Genomic DNA, 20,457 nt, shown 5'->3' with positions numbered 1-20,457 from the left:
TGGGGTCTCAGCCCTGTATCATTTGATCCATTGCAGAAATTTTACAAGTGATTTTTTTTTTTTTTGCTCAAAGTCTTTAAAATCCCTCCTTTTACTTTGATTTGAACCCTAGAGTGCTTTAATACAGACAGAGGAAACCTTTTAAGTGGGTTTGTACCCATTTATAGGTCAATATTCTTAATCTTTGTCCTGAAGTGTTTCTGATGAAGTGATAGGTTTTACTATGCTTAGCATCTTATTGAGGTTTTTTTTGTTTTGTTTTTGTGGTGTTAGGAATATAACCCAGGGCTTTGCCTTGCTAGTTAAACACTCTACTACTGCACTGAACTACACTCCAGTGTGTGTGTGTGTGTGTGTGTGTGTGTGTGAGAGTGTGCGCGCGCGCGCGTGTCAGAAGATGTCAGATCATGTGGAACTGGAGTTATAGATGGTTGTGAGCCACTGGATGTTGGGAACTAAAGCTGGGTCAGAGGAGAAAGTGTTTTTAACTACTGAGCCATCTCTCCAGCCCCTATTTTTATTTTTATTTTTTTATTTTATTTTGTTTTTTCGAGACAGGGTTTTTCTGTGTAGTTTTAGTGCCTGTCCTGGATCTCACTCTGTAGACCAGGCTGGCCTCGAACTCACAGAGATCCGCCTGGCTCTGCTTCCCGAGTGCTTGGATTAAAGTGCCACTGCCGCCTGGCCTATTTATTTTTTAATTAGTATATGTCTCTGTGTGTTTGTATACATGTATGGGGGACCCAAGGAGGCCAGAAGAGGATATAGGATCCCCTGGAGCTGGAATTACAGACAGTTGTAAGCCATCAGACATGGGCATTGGGAACCAAACTTAAGTCCACTTCAAGAGCAGTGGGCACACTGAATACCTGCAGGCAAATACTCACACATAAAATACTAAACAAACAAAGTAACTAAGGGGTAGCCAGGTGAGGTGGCATGTAGCAGGCTTTCTTTTGGGCCACCAACCAGCTCCCAAATCATGACAGAGATTTTTATTAGTTATGAATGCTTATAAGCCTTATGCTTATCCCACTAGCTCTTATAACTTATTTTAACCTGTTGCTCTTCATCTATGTTTTGCCTTGGGGCTTTTTACCTTTCTGTCTGTCTGTCTGCCTTACACCATGTCCGGTTGGCTGGTGGCTGCCTGGCTGGCCCCAGGCATGTCTCTCTCTTTCCCTCATTCTCTCTTTCTCTCCTCTCAAGCCTCAATTCCTCCTCCTATTCATCCTCTCTGCCCACCAGTCCCGCCTATCCCTCTACTGCTTAACAACTGGCCGTTCAGCTTTTTATTAGACCAATCAGGTGCTTTAGGCAGGCAAGGTAAAACAGCAACACATCTTTACACAAGGAAACAAATGCAGCAAAAACAAATGCAACATAAACAAATGTAACACATCTTTACATAGTGAAAGTCATGTTCACAACAGTAGTACATGCCTTTAATCCCAGCATTTGGGGGGTAGAGGCAAGCAGATCTCTGCTGGAGACTGGCCTGGTCTAATTAGGGAGTACCAGGGCTATACAGTGAGACCCCCATCTCTAAGAATAAGCAAACAAAACAGTAACCAGGGACAACAATGGTAACAGATTGACTGTACTCTTACTGTACCCCAAGGACCCCTTCCTGTAAGCACGTCTCATTTCATTCTTTCAAACTCTCTGAGAGGCAAACACCTCCATTTTATGGACAGAGACTGATATTCAGAGTGGTGACGCCATATGAGCTACACATGGCAGGACCGAGAGTCAGAGCTGGATCTGCTCACCTGATTTCAGCTCACAGCCTCCCACCCCAGTGGCCACCTTCCTCCTATAGTGGGCAGAGGATACATACAATACAATGGAACACTCCTTTTGTGTTAGTTACTTTACAGATTATGTGAAAAAATACCTGACACCCCCCCCCCCAAAAAAAAAGCAATTCAAGGAGGAGTTTATTATTTCAGCTCACAGTCCTACAATCTTAGAGCACAGTCTACCATCCCAGGAGGAGTTTATTATTTCAGCTCACAGTCCTACAATCTTAGAGCACAGTCTACCATCCCAGGAGGAGTTTATTATTTTAGCTCACAGTCCTACAATCTTAGAGCACAGTCTACCATCCCAGGAGGAGTTTATTTTAGCTTACAGTCTTACTATCTTAGAGCACAGTCTACCATCCCAGGAGGAGTTTATTTCAGCTCACAGTCCTACAATCTTAGAGCACAGTCTACCATCCCAGCAGGAGTTTATTTCAGCTCACAGTCTTACAATCTTAGAGCACAGTCTACCAACCAGGGAAACCATGGTGGCAGATGACCTCGTGTCAACAACTGGGAAGCAGAGAGCAATGAACAGTGGTGTTGAACTAGCCTCTTCCTTTTTATGGTCCAGGACCCCAGGCCATGGAAGGCTGCTGTCCATACTGAGTGTGAGTTTTCCCCTCTCAATTAACTTCATCTAGATACTCCCTCACAGACATGAGATTTGTCTAGATACAAAGTGACACAAGATCTTGTCAAGTTGACATTGAGTGTAAACCATCCTACGTTTCCTGACTCAAGGTTGGCCCCACCTCCCAGGGCATCTGGCATCCTGTCTTGCCATCGCCTCCTGACATTCATCCATCCCACTATGATAACATCAGCCATTCTCAATTCCCCCTTCCTGTTCCCAATAAGGGTGTCCCCCCAACACACACACACACACACACACACACACACACACACACACACACACACGTACTGTAGTGCATACAAAGCTCTTCACACATAATAAGCAACATTTGTTTGGGGCTATTATTAGTCTGTGCTCAGTAAATACTGACACAGTAAAGCATTTATGGGGGGATTGGGGATACGATACCAAAAAAGAAACATAGTACAATCATGTATAGCACACTTAGCTCTACGTCCCTAGCCTCCAGCACAAGGAACAACAGAACAGATGTTGTTCTAGCCACTATTCCGTTGTTGTGAAGAGACCTCATGACCATGGCAACTCATAAAAAGAAAGCATTTCATTGGAGGCTTGCTTACAGTTTCAGAGGGTAGTCCATTATCATCATGGCGGAGAGCATTGCAGAACACACGGTGCTGGAGCAGTAACTGAGAACTTTATATCTTGATCGCCAGGAAGCAGGCAGAGAGATTGGGACTGGCATGGGCTTTTGAAACCTCAAAACCCACCCCCAATGTCACACGTCCTCCAACAAGGTCACACCTCCGAATCCTTTTCTTTTTCTTTTTCTTTTTTTTTTTTTTTTTTTTTTTTGGTTTTTCGAGACAGGGTTTCTCTGTGTAGTTTTGCGCCTTTCCTGGAACTCGCTTTGGAGACCAGGCTGGCCTTGAACTCACAGAGATCCGCCTGGCTCTGCCTCCCAAGTGCTGGGACTAAAGGCGTGCGCCACCACCGCCCGGCCTCCGAATCCTTTTCTAATAGTACTACTCCCTAATGACTAAACATTCAAATATATGAGTCTGTGAAGGCCATTCTTTTTTTTTTCTTTAAGATTTATTTATTATGTATACGGTGTTCTATCTGCATGTACCACTGCCCGTCAGAAGAGGGCACCAGATCTCATTACAGATGGTTGTGAGCCACCACGTGGTTGCCGGGAATTGAACTCAGGAGCTCTGGAAGAACAGCCAGTGCTCTTAACCTCTAAGCCATCTCTCCAGCCCTGAAGACCATTCTTATTCAAACCACCACAGATGCTCAAGATGCAAAGGCATACTTGTGCAATGGTCTCTGATGAGGCTCAGAGAGGTACCATGATTCTCTCAGGACCACACAGTGAATGTGCGAGCATATGACGAGCCATGAAGCCGAAGGCCTAGCAAAGGATGACTCCCTAAGGAGATGCCGCTGGCAAACACTGCCCACCACAGGATTGGAGCTAAATAGGGATGGAGCATAAGAGCGGCTGTGCCATGGACCCCTTCCTCCTCCTCCCCATCCCAATCCCATCTCAAGGTCAGGGCAACTAATCCTTAGTCTGGGGTGGAGACTCAAAGAAGAAAAGGACATGGAGAAAGAGGGAGAGGGAGTGAGATTAGGGCAATCTTGTGGCAGTAGGAAGGACTTCCCAGGAAGTGTCAGTGAGCGATGAGGCTCAGCTGCTGAGGCCAAGGCCTTGCAGAGATGGGAGGCCCTGCGAGGATCTCAGGATCGGTAGGTTTTCTCGTTTGGAGACAGGGTCTTGCTATGTAGCCCAGATTGGAGCTTCTCCTGCCTTAGCCTTCACTGTTGATAGGCACCTCTAAGATGGAGAGCTTGTTGTTGTTTTTTGAGATAGGGTCTCATGGAGCCCAGGCTGGCCTAGAACTCGGTATATAACTAAGGGTGCCCTTGTACTTTTGATCCTCTGCCTTCACCCCGGGAGTGCTGGGATTACAGGCATGTGCTATCATGCTGGGTTTATAAGGTACTAGGGTAGAACCCACGGCTTGTGTATGTTTCGTGGAAGCCTTCTACCACTGAAAGCTACATCCTCTGGCCAGATGTTGGTTTTCTGTATGGGTGGGTTAGGGGCACTTGGAGGGAGAGAGACCCAGAGGAGGGTCTGAAGATACAGTGAGGAGACAGACGCTCATGGGAAGACCTGTTTCCTGTGAGAAGAGTCGGGCCTGAGGAATGATGGGAGTGTGGCTGAGGAGTCTGAGCAACCCCCAGATGCCCAAGGAGATTCACATATAGAGCCTTTCAGAAGGAGAAAAGGGAACTCAGGAAAAGACAATGGTTGGGGATCTGAGTAGAACTACAAGTCTGCAGAGCCAGCCTGTGGGGTCAGAGGGACCCCCACCTCCCCTCTCTCCAGTATCACCTCCTCCCATCCCACTCCCCCCCCCCTCCCCACCCCGGGATTGCGGCGCAGGCGCGAAGCAAACTTGCTTTGCTCTGCTCCAGCTCTGACAGCTTCTGCTGGCTCCGGAGACACAGACCCAGAGGTGAGCTCAGTCCCTGCTCCATGAGGCTCGACCCCTGCCCGGCTGGCTCCCCTGCTCCTAGGAGAACCGCCCCCCACTCCTCTAGCATCCTCAATATGATGCTCCGGCCAGAGGTGGGACGTCTGCTCCCTATGCTCTGGCTTGGGGAAGCAGAGATGATAGAGAGGCCCTTGGCACTGTGGGCCTCGACACCCCAGGGTTCATAGGCTGGGCAGAGACTTCAAAGGACGATTTCACCCGTCCCTCTCTAACAACCCATTCTCATTCCGCCATGCCTCAGCTTCCCTCTTTGGAAAGTGCGCAGTTTATTTCGCCCCAAAGGGTGGTCAGGTCAGGGAGCAGAGCTGGTGTTCCTGATTCCCCAAGGAAGGCTTTCTTTCCAGCTGCGCTGGGGTGGGTGTGCCCGAGGACAGATTCAGTGCGTCGTGCCGCCCACAGGCCCGTCTCCTTCGAGACTAGTCTCCGCCGATGCAGAGCTCCTTGCCCCGACCCACGCAGCCTCTTCCTCTCCCCACTCGCTTCTCATCAAGTACTCTCCCTTTGCAGGTTAGGAACACACTCCTGGATGTTTCCATGGCAACCCCCGGGCTCTTCAGCATCCTGTCGCTCCCTGTCCTCTCCCCACAGACCCCCACCCCCACCCTAAGACGGGAGGAGGAGGGGCCAGGCAGAGGGGAGGCTCAGTCAAGGTCACCTTCCTTCTCCAGTATCAGCAGGATGAACCAGTCCTTTGCATTTGGAGGCCGGGCGAGCATGAATTACGGGGGAGGAACTGACTCTGGCCCTTTGTGCTGTGTCCCTCCCCTCCCCTTCCGGGCCTCTTCTTCACGCTCTGGTTATGGAGTCTCCTACAACCGTCCAGCCCCATTCATTTTTCTCACCAGCGTCCCCAGCCCCGGACCGGAGGTCTTTGCTCTGACCCTTCCTCCGCCCCCACCTCCTTGACTCCCTGCAGTCCGGCTGTCCGGCCTTCATTTTTAGGTCACTGCTATGCCTCGGCTTCTACCATTTCTCATCTCTGGTTTTGTTTGGTTTTTTATTCCTTCCTTTCGTTGAATGGTGGGGACAGTGGAGAGCCGCGACCCAATCAGCATTCCTATGCACATGTGTGCCTCTTTGGAGTCTCCAGAAGCACCACCACTCGTGTGTGTGTGTGTGTGTGTGTGTGTGTGTGTGTGTGTGTGTGTGTGTGTCTATGAAGGGATCCCGGGGTCACGCTGATTGGGGGTGAAAAGGGTCCTGGATCACCTTCCTCTTCAGAACAAGTGCGCTGCCTTATTTTGTTTGAAGCTGCACGGGGACCTGAGGGAGATGGGGGAAGAGGCGACAGGAAGTCCAGGCCTGTGCAGCACCTTCACGGACACAGGTCCCTTCTATCCCCAAGATCTCAGAGTTTCCTTTTGTGGGTTCCTAAATGGTCTTTCCTGGAAATCTGGTAGTCAAAATGACTGAGAGGCCTTAATCCAGAGGGCCCCTGAGTTTCACTTTCTGTGGACTCACTACCCTTGGGACTTGCATGCTGTGAAGGTCAGCCCTAGGCCGTCAGGACCATGCAGCTTGAGGCCTTCCACCCAAATGGACAAGTACCATCTAGGAAAATTGCCCCAGGAAGGGTCCTGAAAGAGACTTAAACTTTGAGAGGGAACATGAAGATCTCTCACTCTGTAAACGTGGGAGCCCCAAAAGTTGAGGAAGGAAATAATCACAGAAAACACAGTAATGGGGGCGGTCGGGAGGGCTCACGGGGTAAAGACACATGCTGCTGCCCAGCTGATGACCCGACTTCAAGCCCCAAGACTTACATGGTAAAAGGGGCACTGACTCCTGCAAGTCTTCCTCTGACCTCTACACGTGTTCACATGCGCGTACATGTCCATCACACACACTCACACCAAATGCATTTTCAAAAGAAAACACCAGAACCATCCCAGCAGCCCCTTGGATGAAGCACTTTTCATTATTAGCTCTGTTGTACGGACGAGGAAGGCCTGAGAGGTCAGTACACGGCTAGAGTCACATCCAGAAAGCGTGGGTCTGGGACTCAGTCCAACAGTGAGGCTCCAGAGCCACATTCCAGCTGCTGGATGGTCTGCAGAGAAGACAGGCAGATGGACAGACAGCTGCCAGGCATAAGGCTGAAAACCACTGGCTCATGCACAAAGGACTTAGGGAAAGACGGGATGGCTGAAAGGCTAGGTGGACTGTAAGGTGAGGTATCCAGTGATAGACAGGGGTGAGAGGGTTACCATGGCAACTCCTGCTGATCTCCCCCTGTCACTGTCCCTTGTGCCCACAGGGATCCACGATGAGCTGCAGTCGCTCCTGTATCTGTGGCCATAACACCAACGTGGAGGAAAGTACGTGGTATGGGGTCGATCCCTACCCTAACCTCTTCTACAGTGAGTGTGTGGGTAGCAATCTCAGCGACAACCCAGAAGGACCCCTAGTCCAATATACCTACCAACCGTGGCCCTCCCTGTGTTGGAAGGTAAGAACAAAGGAATGATTCCTGTGGCTTTGGAGAGAAAGAGGCACTAGAAAGAGGAGCGTGGATAGAAGAGGGACAATGGGGTGGTCAGGAGTCACGTTTCCACGCGACAGAAAATACAGTGCAAATCGGTTTCAACAACGAAGTCCATTTTCTAGAAGAGACCAGAGGTTGGATACCTTCTGGTAAAGCTGGCTCCAGCAAAGGACTGAGGAGTTTACCAGCTTTTTCTTAGTCCTCAAGCTCCCCATGTTATCAGCTCACACAGCCCGTCAGCTCCACACTCTTCTGTGGTGGTCCTCAAAGGCCGGTTACGGCACTGACTCTTGGACTTTTTTTTTTTTTTTTTTAATTTAAAACATTGTTATCAGGGGCTGGAGAGATGGCTCAGCAGTTAAGAGCACTAGCTGTTCTTACAGAGGACCCACATGGTGGCTCACAACCATCCGTAATTCCAGTTGCAGGGAATCCACTGCCCTCTGACCTCCACAGGCACCAGGCACATGCGTGGTGCACAGACATATATTCAAGTACATACGCATACACATAAAATAAATACATCTAAAAATGTTTACAGAGCATTATCAAGTGAGTGTGTGGTGTGTGTGTGTGTGTGTGTGTGTGTGTGTGTGTGTGTATTCCTTTGTATGTAAATGCAGGTGTACATGTGGAAATAAGAGGATGACTTTCCAGAGTCAGCTTATTCCACATTTTCTTGTGGGTTCCAGGCCTCAATGGCTCAGATCATCAATGAAGCCCTAGGTTTGATCCCCAGTACTACATAAACTGGGTATCGTAGTGCACAACTGTGATCCTAGCCCTAGGAAGGTAGAAGCAGAGGGACTAGAGTGTCAGGGCCACACTTGGCTATATAACAAATTTGAGGCAGCCTGAGCTACATCTGTCTAGAAAAAAGACCAACCTAAAATAGCCAGAGATCAACTGAAGGCCACCCTGGGATGCAAAATAAACTGTGGCCCACACCTTGGGAGGCTGAGGGAGAAGGATCATAAGTTCAAGGCCAGCCTGAGATAGAAATAGTGTGTTATAGGCCAGCCTGGGCAACCGAGTGAGACCCTAGCTTGAAATACATAGATTAATTAATAAGTTAATAAAGGAATAAAGGAAGGAAGGAAAGCATTTTGTTCCTAGAAGTTTGACTCGGTTTGGGCCCCTTGCCAGCTCTGCGCTCATTGCTATGGCTTTGGAGAGGAAACCGGTGGCAGGAAGTGGAGTTCATCACACCTACATGTCACCCCACTGTGGTTTCCCACTGTGGGGTACCTTAGACAGGCAGCAGAGAGATGTGCCAAGCAGACCACCGATGTTCCTACAGCCTGAGGTGTCAGTCGGTACCTTTGATGGTAGAGTTCATCACTAAATACTGTAGAGAAACGGAAGCAGAGGGTCCCTCGTTCTGCTCCCAAAGGGCTTCCCTCTAACGGGGAGGCGAGGTGCTAACCTGTGGACAGGGACCAGCCCCCAACCTCAGGTCAGGTGTGCAGAGATGCCAGGATGGGTAATGGCCTCGGTACCAAGGATGACCAGAGAAGACTCTTCCTAAAGCAAATGTTTCAGGAAAAACTTAAGTCAGCAGAGGCAGGAACGCATGTGTGTGAAGTTATGAGTGTGCGTGTGCGGGTGTGTGTGCGCGTGCATTTGTGTGTGTGTGTGTGTGTGTGTGTGTGTGACGAGGGATTGCACTTAAACATTTAAACATCCTGGACAAACTCCCAACATTCTACCACTGAGCTATATGCCACGAACCCTTGTTTTGCTTTTTATTTTCAGGCAGGGTCCCACTAGGCTAGCCTTGAACTCATTCTGTAGCCCAGGCTGGCCTTACACTCACCATCCTCCTGCCTCAGTCTCCTGATAGCTGAGATTACAAGCATCACCAGACCTCACTAACATCTTATTACTGGTTCTTGAAGACACAGAATTTAAGAACGCTTTCTTTTTAAATTTTTATTTATGTATTTCTTGTTGTATGTATGTGCAAGATGTGTGTGTGTGTGTGTGTGTGTGTGTGTGTGTGTGTGTGTGTGTATGAATGATGTGCGTACATGAGCATGTGTGCCAGGGACAGAGGACAACTCTGTGGAGTCTGTTCTCCTCTTCTACCTCTACCTGGCTCCCTGGGACAGAACTCAGGTTGTCAGGTTCCCAAGGCTTGTACAGCAAGTGCCTTGACCTGCTGAGCATCTTGTTGGCCCTCCTTTTTTTAAATGTGTGCACGTTTGTGTGTGTGCATGTGTGTGCACGCATGTGGAGGTAAGTATTATGTCTTCTACTATTGTTCCCACCTTGTCTTTTGAGACAGAGTCCCTTGCTGAATTTGGCATTCAGCTAACTGGCTAGACCAGCTCTGGGGCTCTTCCTGTCTCCACCCTTGTGGCAGTAGGGTTACAGGTACATGCCTTCAAGCCTGGCTTTTTTTTTTTTCCCCAAAGACAGGGTTTTATTGTGTATCCCTGGCTGGTCTAGGACTCACAGAGGTCGGCCAGCCTCTGGGATTACAGGCATGTTCTACCACACCCCGACCCAAACCTGGCTTTTTTATACGGGTTCTGAGAATCCAAACTCAGGTACTTGTGTTTAAATGGAAGGCACTGAACCAACCGAGCCATCATTTCCCCACCTCCCAGTTTAAGAACTCTCGTGTGTGGTCCATTTAGTTGTTCAAGTAGCACTTAGTACTATGTCGAGCATAAGACACCTAGTGAGCTAAGGCATGCCCGACCTTTGCTGTCAGAAGGCATAGCTCAGTAAAACAGGCAGACGTCGCTCATCTAAGAACCAAATCCCATGTCCAAATGTGTTCACAAGTGGGTTCACAGAAGGACTAGTTGGCACTGGGCTGTATAAAGAGAAAGACACCTACCCAAGCTGCAAGTGTCCTGGAAGGCATCTCAGGGGAGGAATAAGGTTTGAGATGAGACTTGAGGATACATGAGCATCAACCTGGAGGGTGGAAGGGGTCATGGGGTAAGATCATGGGGTGCCCAAATAGGGAAACCAAATAGAGCTGGGGATATAGCTCAGTCAGTACGGTGCTTGCCCTGCTAACACTTGAGTGCAATCCCCAGGACCCACCTGCGAAAGCCAGGTGGAGTTGGGTATGGCAGTGCACGCCTTTAATCCCAGCACTTAAGAGGCAGGTGGAAGTTTGAGGCCAGCCTGATCTATATAGCAAGGTCCAGGACAACCAGAGCTACATAGAGAGATCATGTCTCAAAAATAAATAAATATTTAAAAAATTATTCTAATCCTATTGCTGGAGAGAAAGAGACAGGATGATCTCTGGGGTTTGCTGGTCAACAAGCCTAGCCTAATTAACCAGTTCCAGGTCCTGGTGAGAGACTCTATTTCAAAAAATAAGCAGCTTCTAAGAAACAGAGCCAGAAGTTGACCCCTTATCGTTACATGTACCATCGCACCCCCCCATACAAGAGAGAGAGAGAGAGAGAGAGAGAGAGAGAGAGAGAGAGAGAGAGAGAGAGAGAGAGACTCAAATAATAATGATATATGGGACCCAGATAATGACGGCCAGAACTCAAGGCTGGTTTTGCCACTGAGGGAAAACATTGCCAGGGTGGGTATGGTGATACACACCTGTAATTCCAGGACTTAGAAGGCTAGCTCAAGGCCATTTTGAACTATATAGACAGTTTGAGGCTATCCTGGGTAACTTAGCATGGCCTGGTCTCAACCTAAAATTCAAAAAGGGCTGAAGCTGTAGGTCCATGGTAGAGTGCTTGCCCCTGCCATGTTCAAACCCGTCCTGGGCTCTGCCCCCAGCACTGTCGGTTAGGTCCCACAGGGATGTTCTGTGGCGCACATTTCCTGATCCTGGGATGCTGGACCCCGGCTGAGCCTGGGTGCTTGCTGTCTGCTCTCTTCAGGTCACCGTGTCCGTGGCATCCCTGCTTCTCCTGCTGGGCGTGGCAGCCCTGACCACTGGCTACGCAGTACCCCCCAAGCTCGAGCTTGTCAACGACAGTAAGTTCTCATCGATGGATGATCCAGTAGCCGACTATAACCAAGCCCTGATCACCTGCCGTGTGGCGGGAGCGACGCTGTGTGCGGTAGCGGGGGTCTTGCTGGCCGTCTGTCTCTTCCTGGCCACCTCTGGCTGGCTGACCCAGGACATCAAGGCGGAGCCCTTGGTCACCGAAGCTGACAGCCCTGTGGAGGTCTTCAGGGATGAGCCCGAGCACCTGTCTCCTGGCTTCCATGATGCCAGCAGCCAGTCCTGGTTCTTGACTCCCACGGGTCCCTTTGGGCAGCACTCTGTGCAGACCGGCCAGCCCCAACGGGAATCCTAGGTCTGTAGGCTAGAGAAGTTCCCTCCTGGGACTCCTCGCTCTCATCACGCTTCTTCCTCTCTGTAGTGCCAATTTCTCCAGAGCCCTCCTAGCTCCCTAAAGGCCCCCCAGTAAGCCTCATGCTCCAATCTCACTCCTGCTCAGTACAGCGGCAAACTCAATCAAGAACTGCCCTTCCAGGCTGGTGAAATGGCCAAGTGAGTGAAGGGCCTTCCTGGCCAGACTGACAACCTGAGTTCCATCCCTGGGACCTAGAAGGTTTTGGAAGAGACCCAGCTCCCTCCAGTTGTCCTCTGACTCGCCCCCCCCCCCCAACACCACCACACACAACACTCACACGCACAAAGAAAGGTAATGAAAAATAAAAAGTTTAGGGATTAGGAAAAGTGGGATGTCTTTGCCCCTCAAAGTCCACCTCCTAGACAGCAATGCCCACTGGGCCTGATTCTGACCTTCTAGAGGCCCCAGCCCCTTCTTCCTATGGACTGTCCGGCCAGAAGGACTTCCTCTTGTGGGACACTAGAGGGCGCTCCAGGACAGCGGAGGATCCTGCGTCTGGCCGCCCCCTGCTGGCCTTTAGGGCTTCCTGGGTGGCGGGAAGAGGGTTCCAGCGAATCCCTACCACCTTTGTGGCCCCGAAGGGTGTACCCTCCCTGTTTCTCACCTCCTCCATCTTGCCTCGCCTTTCAATAAACAGTTGGGATGAACACCATCTTTGCTTTCTTTCTCCTAGATCACTGGAGCATGGGGAACCGGAGAGAGAAATGGTTCCTAGCTGAGACCTACTGTGTGCTTACATCCTTTTTCTTATTTGTTCTCCAGGACAACCCTTTAAGAAAAAGATTATTAAACCATGGTGGCTTGAGTCTTTAATCCCAGTACTCAGGAGGCAGAGGCAGGTCCAGCTCTGAGTTCAAGGTCAGCCTGGTCTACCCAGAGAGTTCCAGGACAGCCAGAGCTACATAGAGAGACTCTTATCTCAATTTTAAAAAAAAAAGAAGGAAGGGGAGGAGGAGGAGGAGGAGGAAGAGGAGGAGGAAAAAGATGATTGTACCCACAGGAAGATAATTAATGGTCAAAGATGGGCAGTCAGGAGTCTAAGGCTCCTAGTGTTTACTATACTTCCTTTATTGCTCATTACTCCAGAGTGGCTCTCCTTCTTGTCCTGGGGTGGGAAGAGTATCAATTGGCCCATCCCTGAGAGGAATGGGGGGGGGCAGAAACCAAAGGGGGCTCTTTTGCAGGACCCTAAGAACCAGGCATGGTAGCACATTCATGGAAACTAAACACTGGGGAAGTTGAGGCAGGAAGACTGTGCAAGTTCAAGGTCAGTGTGGGCAACCTAGCAAGAAACACACACACACACAGTAGTGGGACCACTCTCCCTGATGGACATGAGCAAGGCCAGGCCTCGTTTTCCATGTTTTACAGACAAGAATTTAACATCCCTGACACAGCTAGTGTGACATGAAAAGCTGTCGATCTGAAACCTGGCTCCCGACTCCCAGTCACCTGTTTTCAACTGCATTAACCACAGAGTGAGTTTCATGCCAACCATCCTGGCCGTCCCATTCACTGCTCCTCGGACCCCACTCGGTGCCTCTGCTGCCTCCATGCTGGGAGCAGATTCGGATGCTCTGCCAAGCCTCAGAGTCGTTCTTGATTCCTTTCTTTCCTCATACCTCAAACCCAGCATTTGTGTCAACCTTGGACACAAATCCTGTCCCCAGCCATGTCCTGGGCCAAGCCAGCTCCTTGACCTGGGCCACCACCCTGTCCCTCTCGCCTTGGTTACAGCACCAGCTTCTCCCTGGTGTCTGGACCCCACCTTTGCAGACACATCCCACTTCCCACGTCTAATTTCCACACTGCAGCCAGACAGGCTCTTAGGTCAAGTTCCACCAAGCTCAGAGTCCTCCCACAGTCCTCCCACAGTCCTCCCACAGTCCCTACGTAGCCTGGTAAAACTAAGTTTCTCTGTAGCCTACAAGGCCTGGTGCTGCTAGCAGGCCCTACCCCTGCCTTCCTTCGTGACCTTTGTCCTGCCACTTGCTCGGTCCTTAACCGGTCACACCATCCTCTGTGCCCCCAACACTAGTCTGGGCTCCAGTGGGCCAGTCGTTCCTAGCTGCCTCAGCTGCAGCAGCCTGTTCCTCCCCAGTTAGCCAGAGGGCAGCTCTTCCCCCGTGTCCTTTAAGATTGCTCAAAAGGCCAGGTGTGGTGGAGTATAGTGGGACCCTGTCTCAAAAAATAGAAAAGACTGTGCAAAAGTTACCCTCTCCGGGAGCGGCCTGTTGAAAAATGTGTATCCCATTTCCCTTTTTCCTGTACAGTTTTTCTGTTGGCTTAGTGGCCACACCTCTATTTACAGATATTTTGACTACCATCTGTGCCCTGGGGCCCCCAAGTCAGCACCCCCCACCCCTCCCACCCCCTCCACCCCCCACCCCCGCTCAGACTGTGGCCTGGCTGGATTTCCAGTCCCACCAACACCAGCTCCACTGCAGCTGCCAGATGTGGATCTTAACTAAGTCTCTGCAGTTCTATTTACCAGTAGAGACTCAGAAGTCAGATGTTAGGGTGAAAACCTGCCAGATCCAAGAAGCCGAGAAGCAACCAGCTGACCTTGCTTTTGGGCTGGAGACCCAGCAAGAGAAGACAAGTCTTTCTACTCATCCCAAACCAAAAAGGCCAGCAAATCTCTAAGTCCTTCCCTACTTCTTCCTGTACATCTCTCTATCCGTCCTCCTGGGTCCTCCATACTCTCTATGACTAATTCCTGTCAACTAGTCACTGGCTCCGCCCCCTGACCCAAGGTTAATTTTATGAACACAATCTCACAGTGCAATCAAATATCCTGCAGCACTGTGCAACCTGGGTTTTAGTGTTGCTTTTATGATCATCTTTCTTTCTTTTTTTTTAATATTTTGATATTAGGTCTAACTATGTATCTCTGGCTATCTGGGAATGCACTATATAGATCAGGCTGGCCTCAAACTCACAGAGATCGGTTAGCCTCACCTTTCAATACACTGTAACTTATCTGTGTTCTTCTATCACTGTTTATTAGCTGTCTACCTTGTAAACTCCATAGACTCAAGGATCTGTATACAAATGCCTCCAACAGTGCCTGACCCACAGAAGCTCAGTAAGGGCGTGATGAATAAAGGAGTCTGTAGCACTTGAGTGACTGACAGGCAGATTGTGAGTTTGAGACCAGGCTTGCCCCCCTTCCCCCTAAAAAAAACCTCATCAGTCTGAGTTTTACAGATGTGGTCACTGAAAATTAGAGACCTTAAAGCAACGTGCTCAAAGACGCTCAGCTAGTGGGTGGCAGGTGTGGATTTCAGAGCCACGGGCCAGACCACTCTACAGTGCTTGAAGGCTCAGAGCTGGGAACACAAGCTGAAGTTCCAACCAGTGTATCCAGTTGTTTGCTGCTAGGTGGGAAGGTGAATATGGTATTAACAGATTATTTTTCCAGAAAAGTTAGGAATCCAATTTATTTTTGGAATTCAAATTTTTGGGTTTTTGTTTATTTGTTTGTTTGTTTTTGTTGTGGTTTTGTTTTTTGTGACAGGGTTTCTTTGTGTAGCCCTAGGCAACCTGGACCAGGCTGGTCTCAAACTCAGAGATTCACCTGCCTCTGCCTCCTAAGTACTGGGTCAAAGGTGTGAGACACAACTGTCGAACTGGAATTCAATTTTTTTTAAATAGTTTATATCTTTATTATTTTATGTACATTGGTGTTTTGCCTGCATGTATCTGTGTGAAGGTGTCAGATCTTGAAGTTACAGACAGTTGTGAGCTGCCATATGGGTGCTGGGATTTGAACCTAGGTCCTCTGGAAGAACAATCAGTGCTCATTAACCACTGAGCCATCTCTCCAGCCCTGGAATTCAAATTTTTATAAAAAAAAATCATTAATTACAAATTGGAACCAGGTGGTGGTAGCACACTCCTTTATTCCCAGCACTTGGGAGGCTCTGAGTTTGAGGCCAGTATGTCTACAGAGTGAATTCCAGGACAGCAAGGGCTACACAGAGAAACCCTATCTCAAAAAACCAAAACAAACAAACAAATAAATAAAAATTGGTATCGGGCTGGGCATGGTGGGGCACACCTTCAATCTCAGAGCTGTGGAGAGTATAGAGATTCATAGGCAGTAATAGATTTTCTGCCCCCCCCCCCAACAATAGGTTTCTCCACCAACTCAGTAAGCCAGATCAAGCCGAATCGAAAAAGTATAAGAACAGTTTTATTTAAGCAAAGAAACTCCCAAGCAGGTTCTCCAGGCCTGAAGATCGAGGCCAGAGAAGCCACTCACCTAAACTAAAGCAGGGAGGTTATATAGGTTGTAGTTGAGGAGTGATGATGTGTCTGCCACAAGGTGGGTTTGTGGTGGCCCATGCCTTTAATCCCAGCACTCCGGAGGCAGGGACAGGAGGATCTCTGTGAGTTCGAGGCCAACCTGGTCTACAGAGTGAGTTCCAGGACAGGCTCTAAAGCTACACAGAGAAACCCTGTCTTAACAAAAACGCTGAACGCTTTAGGCAGGGTTTTGGGCTGCTGGCAACTTCAGGGGAGGAGCTGCCACTGCTGCCCAGAACTCAGAACTGGGCTTGTGCCTTCCCACTGTTGGAGATTCTCTGAGTGGGCGGGGTTTGGAGAGACAGGAATGGGCCTTCTTAGACTGTGTAGGAGCTGCAGGAGCAAGCTGGAGGTTCCAACTGAAAAGGCAGGATCTCTGTGTGTTCGAGGCCAGCCTGATCTACCCAATGAGTTCCTGTTCAGCCAGGGCTACATATGAGATCTTGTCCCCAAAGTGGGGGGAAAAGCTGGGGAGAAGATCAGTTGATAAACTGCAGGCCGGCCCCAGTGCAATCCACAGAATCCACATGAAAAGCTTGGTGATATACTATTACCAAAGTGGGGAGACAGAGGCGGGTTCCTGGAGCTCTCTGACTAGCCAAACCTAATCAGGATCCCTAGTCCAGAACAGTGATGTCACCTCCATTTTCCTTCCCAGCTGCCACACAGCCCAGCCCCCGTCCACAACCCAATAGATGCCAGGCTTCCACACAGCCCAGTCCCCGTCCACAACCCAGTAGATGCCAGGCTTCCACACAGCCCAGTCCCCGTCCACAACCCAGTAGATGCCAGGCTTCCACACAGCCCAGTCCCTACGCTGCACCCCATTACAGAGGAGCAGAATTCAGTTGCCCAACTTATTTCCTGAGCCACGTCTGTCACATGAGTCCCTAGAGAAAACAGAGGAAGGTTTATGCTCACAATCAAGCATTGTTAGCAGGGTTGTGACTAGGCAGAATGGTGTCTCCAAAAGTTTATATCGCCCGGACCAGCCATACCTGATTTAACCAAGTAAAGTTAAACTCATGGGAGCTGGCAAGATGGCTCAGTGGTTAAGAGCCTGTTCTGTGGTTCTCAGCATGCACATTAGGCCGTGCACAAGTGCCTGTGACAGGCCGTACTGGGTTGGAGGGTTATCTATTCTGATGACTAGTGTCCCTACTGGAAAGGAGGACTTGGACACAGAGGCAGATGGGAGTGATTTATCTGCAGGCCTAGAGACAGCAAGGGTCACCTGTAGCTGCCAGAAATTAGAAGTAAAGGAGGGTTCTCTGAGCTTGTAGAGGCTTTGGTGCCCTGCTTATGTCTTATGTATCTGAGTTTTTTGTTTGTTTGTTTGTTTGTTTGTTTTTGCTACGGGCTGCAGGAAAATATTATAAGAACTCAGCTGGTTATGGCAAAGCCATTACCTGGAGGGATCAAGGAATTCCTTCAGAGGAAGCCAAATTCCAAGGAGCTTTTTGGTGTTATTTGGCTTGTTATATATCAGCTGTCTTCTGTTATGAAAGTCATGTGTGCCTTCATAGTTTTCCCAATTGACTTTTCCCTAAGAAGTGCTAACAGTGTAGACTGATCACTCTCTGGACATACATTCAAAGTATTTGGAGAACAGCCTCAGGAAAGGCTTCCTTCCCCACAGCCCATCCGTTTCTCCCCTTTCAGCACTGGAATCAGTTATCTCCCTTAGCCACTTTCAAGGACTAACAGAAATAACAATCCAGACCACCACATGCTAGTCTCCTGATTTAAGGTAAATTCCACAAGGAGACACCGCCTAGGTCAGGTGGACCTTAAGTAATAGCTTTACACAATTTAGCGTGGACCCTCCTTTCTTACAGCCTTACTAACTTTATAGACCCCTAACTTCTTACCTAACCACTTCTCAGAATGTAGACTGAGCACATAGACCCCCTTTTTGATATACTAACTGGTCATCAGCACTCAGGTGACCTCCTCTTTTACCATTCCCATTTTGGATTGGAAAAGAAAGCCTGACAATCACTGCCTGAGGAAACTCTTTCCTGCCTTTATGACCAGGTAGATCTCTGAGTTCAAGGTCAGCCTGGTCTACAGAGCGAGATCCAGGACAGGTACCAAAACTACACAGAGAAACCCTGTCTAAACATCGCCCCCCCCCCCAAAAAAAAAAAGAACTCTCTCGGGCCTGAGGAGATGGCTTAGTGCTTAAGAGCACTGGCTGTTCTTCTAGAGGAACCAGGTTCAATTCCCAGCACCCACATGGCAGCTCATAACTGTCTATAACTCTAGTTCCAAGGCTTCTGACACCCTCACACAGACATACATGCAGGCAAAACACCAATGAACATAAAAATTAATCTTAGAAAAAAAAAGAATTTCGGGCTGGAGAGATGGCTCAGCGGTTAAGAGCACTGGCTGTTCTTCCAGAGGTCCTGAGTTCAATTCCCAGCAACCACATGGTGGCTCACAACCATCTGTAATGAGATCTGGTGCCCTCTTCTGGCCTGAAGGGATACATGCAGGCAGAACACTGTATATGTAATAAATAAATCTTAAAAAAAAAAAAAAAGAATTTCTAAAAAAAAAGAAAAAAAAATGGGGCTGGAGAGATGGCTCAGCAGTTAAGAGCACTGGCTGCTCTTCCAGAGGTCCTGAGTTCAATTCCCAGCACCCACATGGCAGCTCACAACTGTCTGTAACTCCAGTTTCAGGGTTTCTGACATCTTCACACCAATGCACATAAAATAAATTTAAATTTTATATATATATACATACATACATATACACACATATATATACATATACACACACACATATATATGTATACATATATATGAACTTTCTCTCTTACTGGGCAGTGGTGGTGCATGCTTTTAATCCCAGCACTCAGGAGGTAAAGGCAGGCATTTCTCCATGAGTTCGAGGTCAGCCTGGTCTACAGAGTGAGTTCCAGGACAGCCAGGGCTACACAGAGAAACCCTGTCTTCAAAAAAAAAAAAAAAAAAACTCCCTCTCTCACTCTCTCTTTGGTTTTTCAAGACAGGGCTTCTCTGTGTAACAGCTCTGGCTGTCCTAGAACTCACTTTGAAGACCAGTCTGTCCTCAAACTCACAGAGATCTGCCTGCCTCTGCCTCCAGAGAGAGCTGGGATTAAAGGCTTTTGCCACCACTACCCAGCAAGACCACTCTCTCTTTTAAAGAGAGTTTTATTATTTATTTATGTGTCTCTGTGTACTTAAAGGCCAGAAGAGGGTGTAGAATCCCCCTAGAGCTGTAGTTATTTGTTTATTTTTATTTCATGTGTTTGTGGGTTTTTTTTTTTTTTTCCCTGAATGTACCACCCCCATCCCACCCCCGCCCCCACTCCCACCCTACAGCCTGTAGCCCAGGCTGGCCTGGAACTCCATATGCAACCAAGAATGACCTTGAATTTCTGATCTTCCTACTCCTAAATCCCAGGTGCTAGAATTACAGTACTGCACCACAACACACCCAGGTACCTTCCTCCCTCCCTCCCCACTCCCTCCCTCCCCACTCCCTGCCCCTCTCCCTCCCTCCCTTCCTTTTTTCCCTGGGCAGGGTTCCATGTATACAAGCTGGCTTCTAACTTGAAATGAAATTCCTCCTTCTCCTGCCTTAGCCTGTCGAGTGCTGCTATGCTCAGCTTGTGAAACGTGGAAGAGCTGACCTTGAACTTACCTGCTCTTTGTAGGGCCTTGCTCACAACCGACAACACCAGGGTTTGTGCCAGGAGCTCCTGGAGAGGGGCCCCTAGCCGACAGGAGGCAGCGCTGGTGCAGGTCGCCCCCTGGTGTTCCTCTGGCGTCATTGCAGCCGCTTTGAAGGACTTTGTACCTGAGACGGAAGCTGTTTGTCCCACAGGTAGTCCCTCCCCTCCCCCCTCCCCCCTCCCCCCCAGAAGTCTCCGGAGTACAGAGGTGGTTTTGTTTTGTTTTTCCCTTTTCTTTTCACTCGCCGCCTCCCAAGTACTGGGAATTGAACCCAGGGCCTCAGGCATGCTGGGCAAAGGCTCTTCTGCCGAATCACCCCCAGCCTTGCTGTGCCTCTTTAAAGCCGTAGCCAGAGTTCTCAACCCGGACACATCTGCAGGCTGCCTGCTTCCTGCAACCCTGTAAATCCAGCCAGACTAGAAAGGGTCATTTCTGTGGGCCTGACTGGCAGAGGTGGGGAAGGAGAGACCGTGGGGCTTCCAACAGCGAGAGAGATGGCTGTGAGCATCTAGACTCTTCTCCCAAATCTAGGGCCTTGTTAGAGTGAGTCAGTAGGCCAGGGTTAGATGCTGTGTGAGCCCAGGGCACGTCTCAGCCTCTCGGAACCTCAGTTTTTGCTTTTACTT

At 49.2% G+C, this 20,457-nt stretch overlaps 1 protein-coding gene across 1 annotated transcript; it reads left to right on the top strand.

Annotated features, from left to right (window-relative positions):
- The first annotated feature begins 7,229 nt into the window (after window positions 1–7,229).
- Window positions 7,230–12,250, top strand: Nrsn2 (neurensin 2). The gene is made up of 2 exons (XM_059259667.1): window positions 7,230–7,422; window positions 11,328–12,250. The coding sequence occupies exons 1-2, from the start codon at window positions 7,240–7,242 to the stop codon at window positions 11,748–11,750; spliced, it is 606 nt and encodes a 201-aa protein (XP_059115650.1). The 5' UTR covers window positions 7,230–7,239; the 3' UTR covers window positions 11,751–12,250.
- Window positions 12,251–20,457: the final 8,207 nt, after the last annotated feature.

This window comes from Peromyscus eremicus, chromosome 4, assembly GCF_949786415.1.
Source record: "Peromyscus eremicus chromosome 4, PerEre_H2_v1, whole genome shotgun sequence".
Taxonomy (NCBI): Eukaryota; Metazoa; Chordata; class Mammalia; order Rodentia; family Cricetidae; genus Peromyscus; species Peromyscus eremicus.
This window is presented reverse-complemented; position numbering and strand designations above follow the sequence as displayed.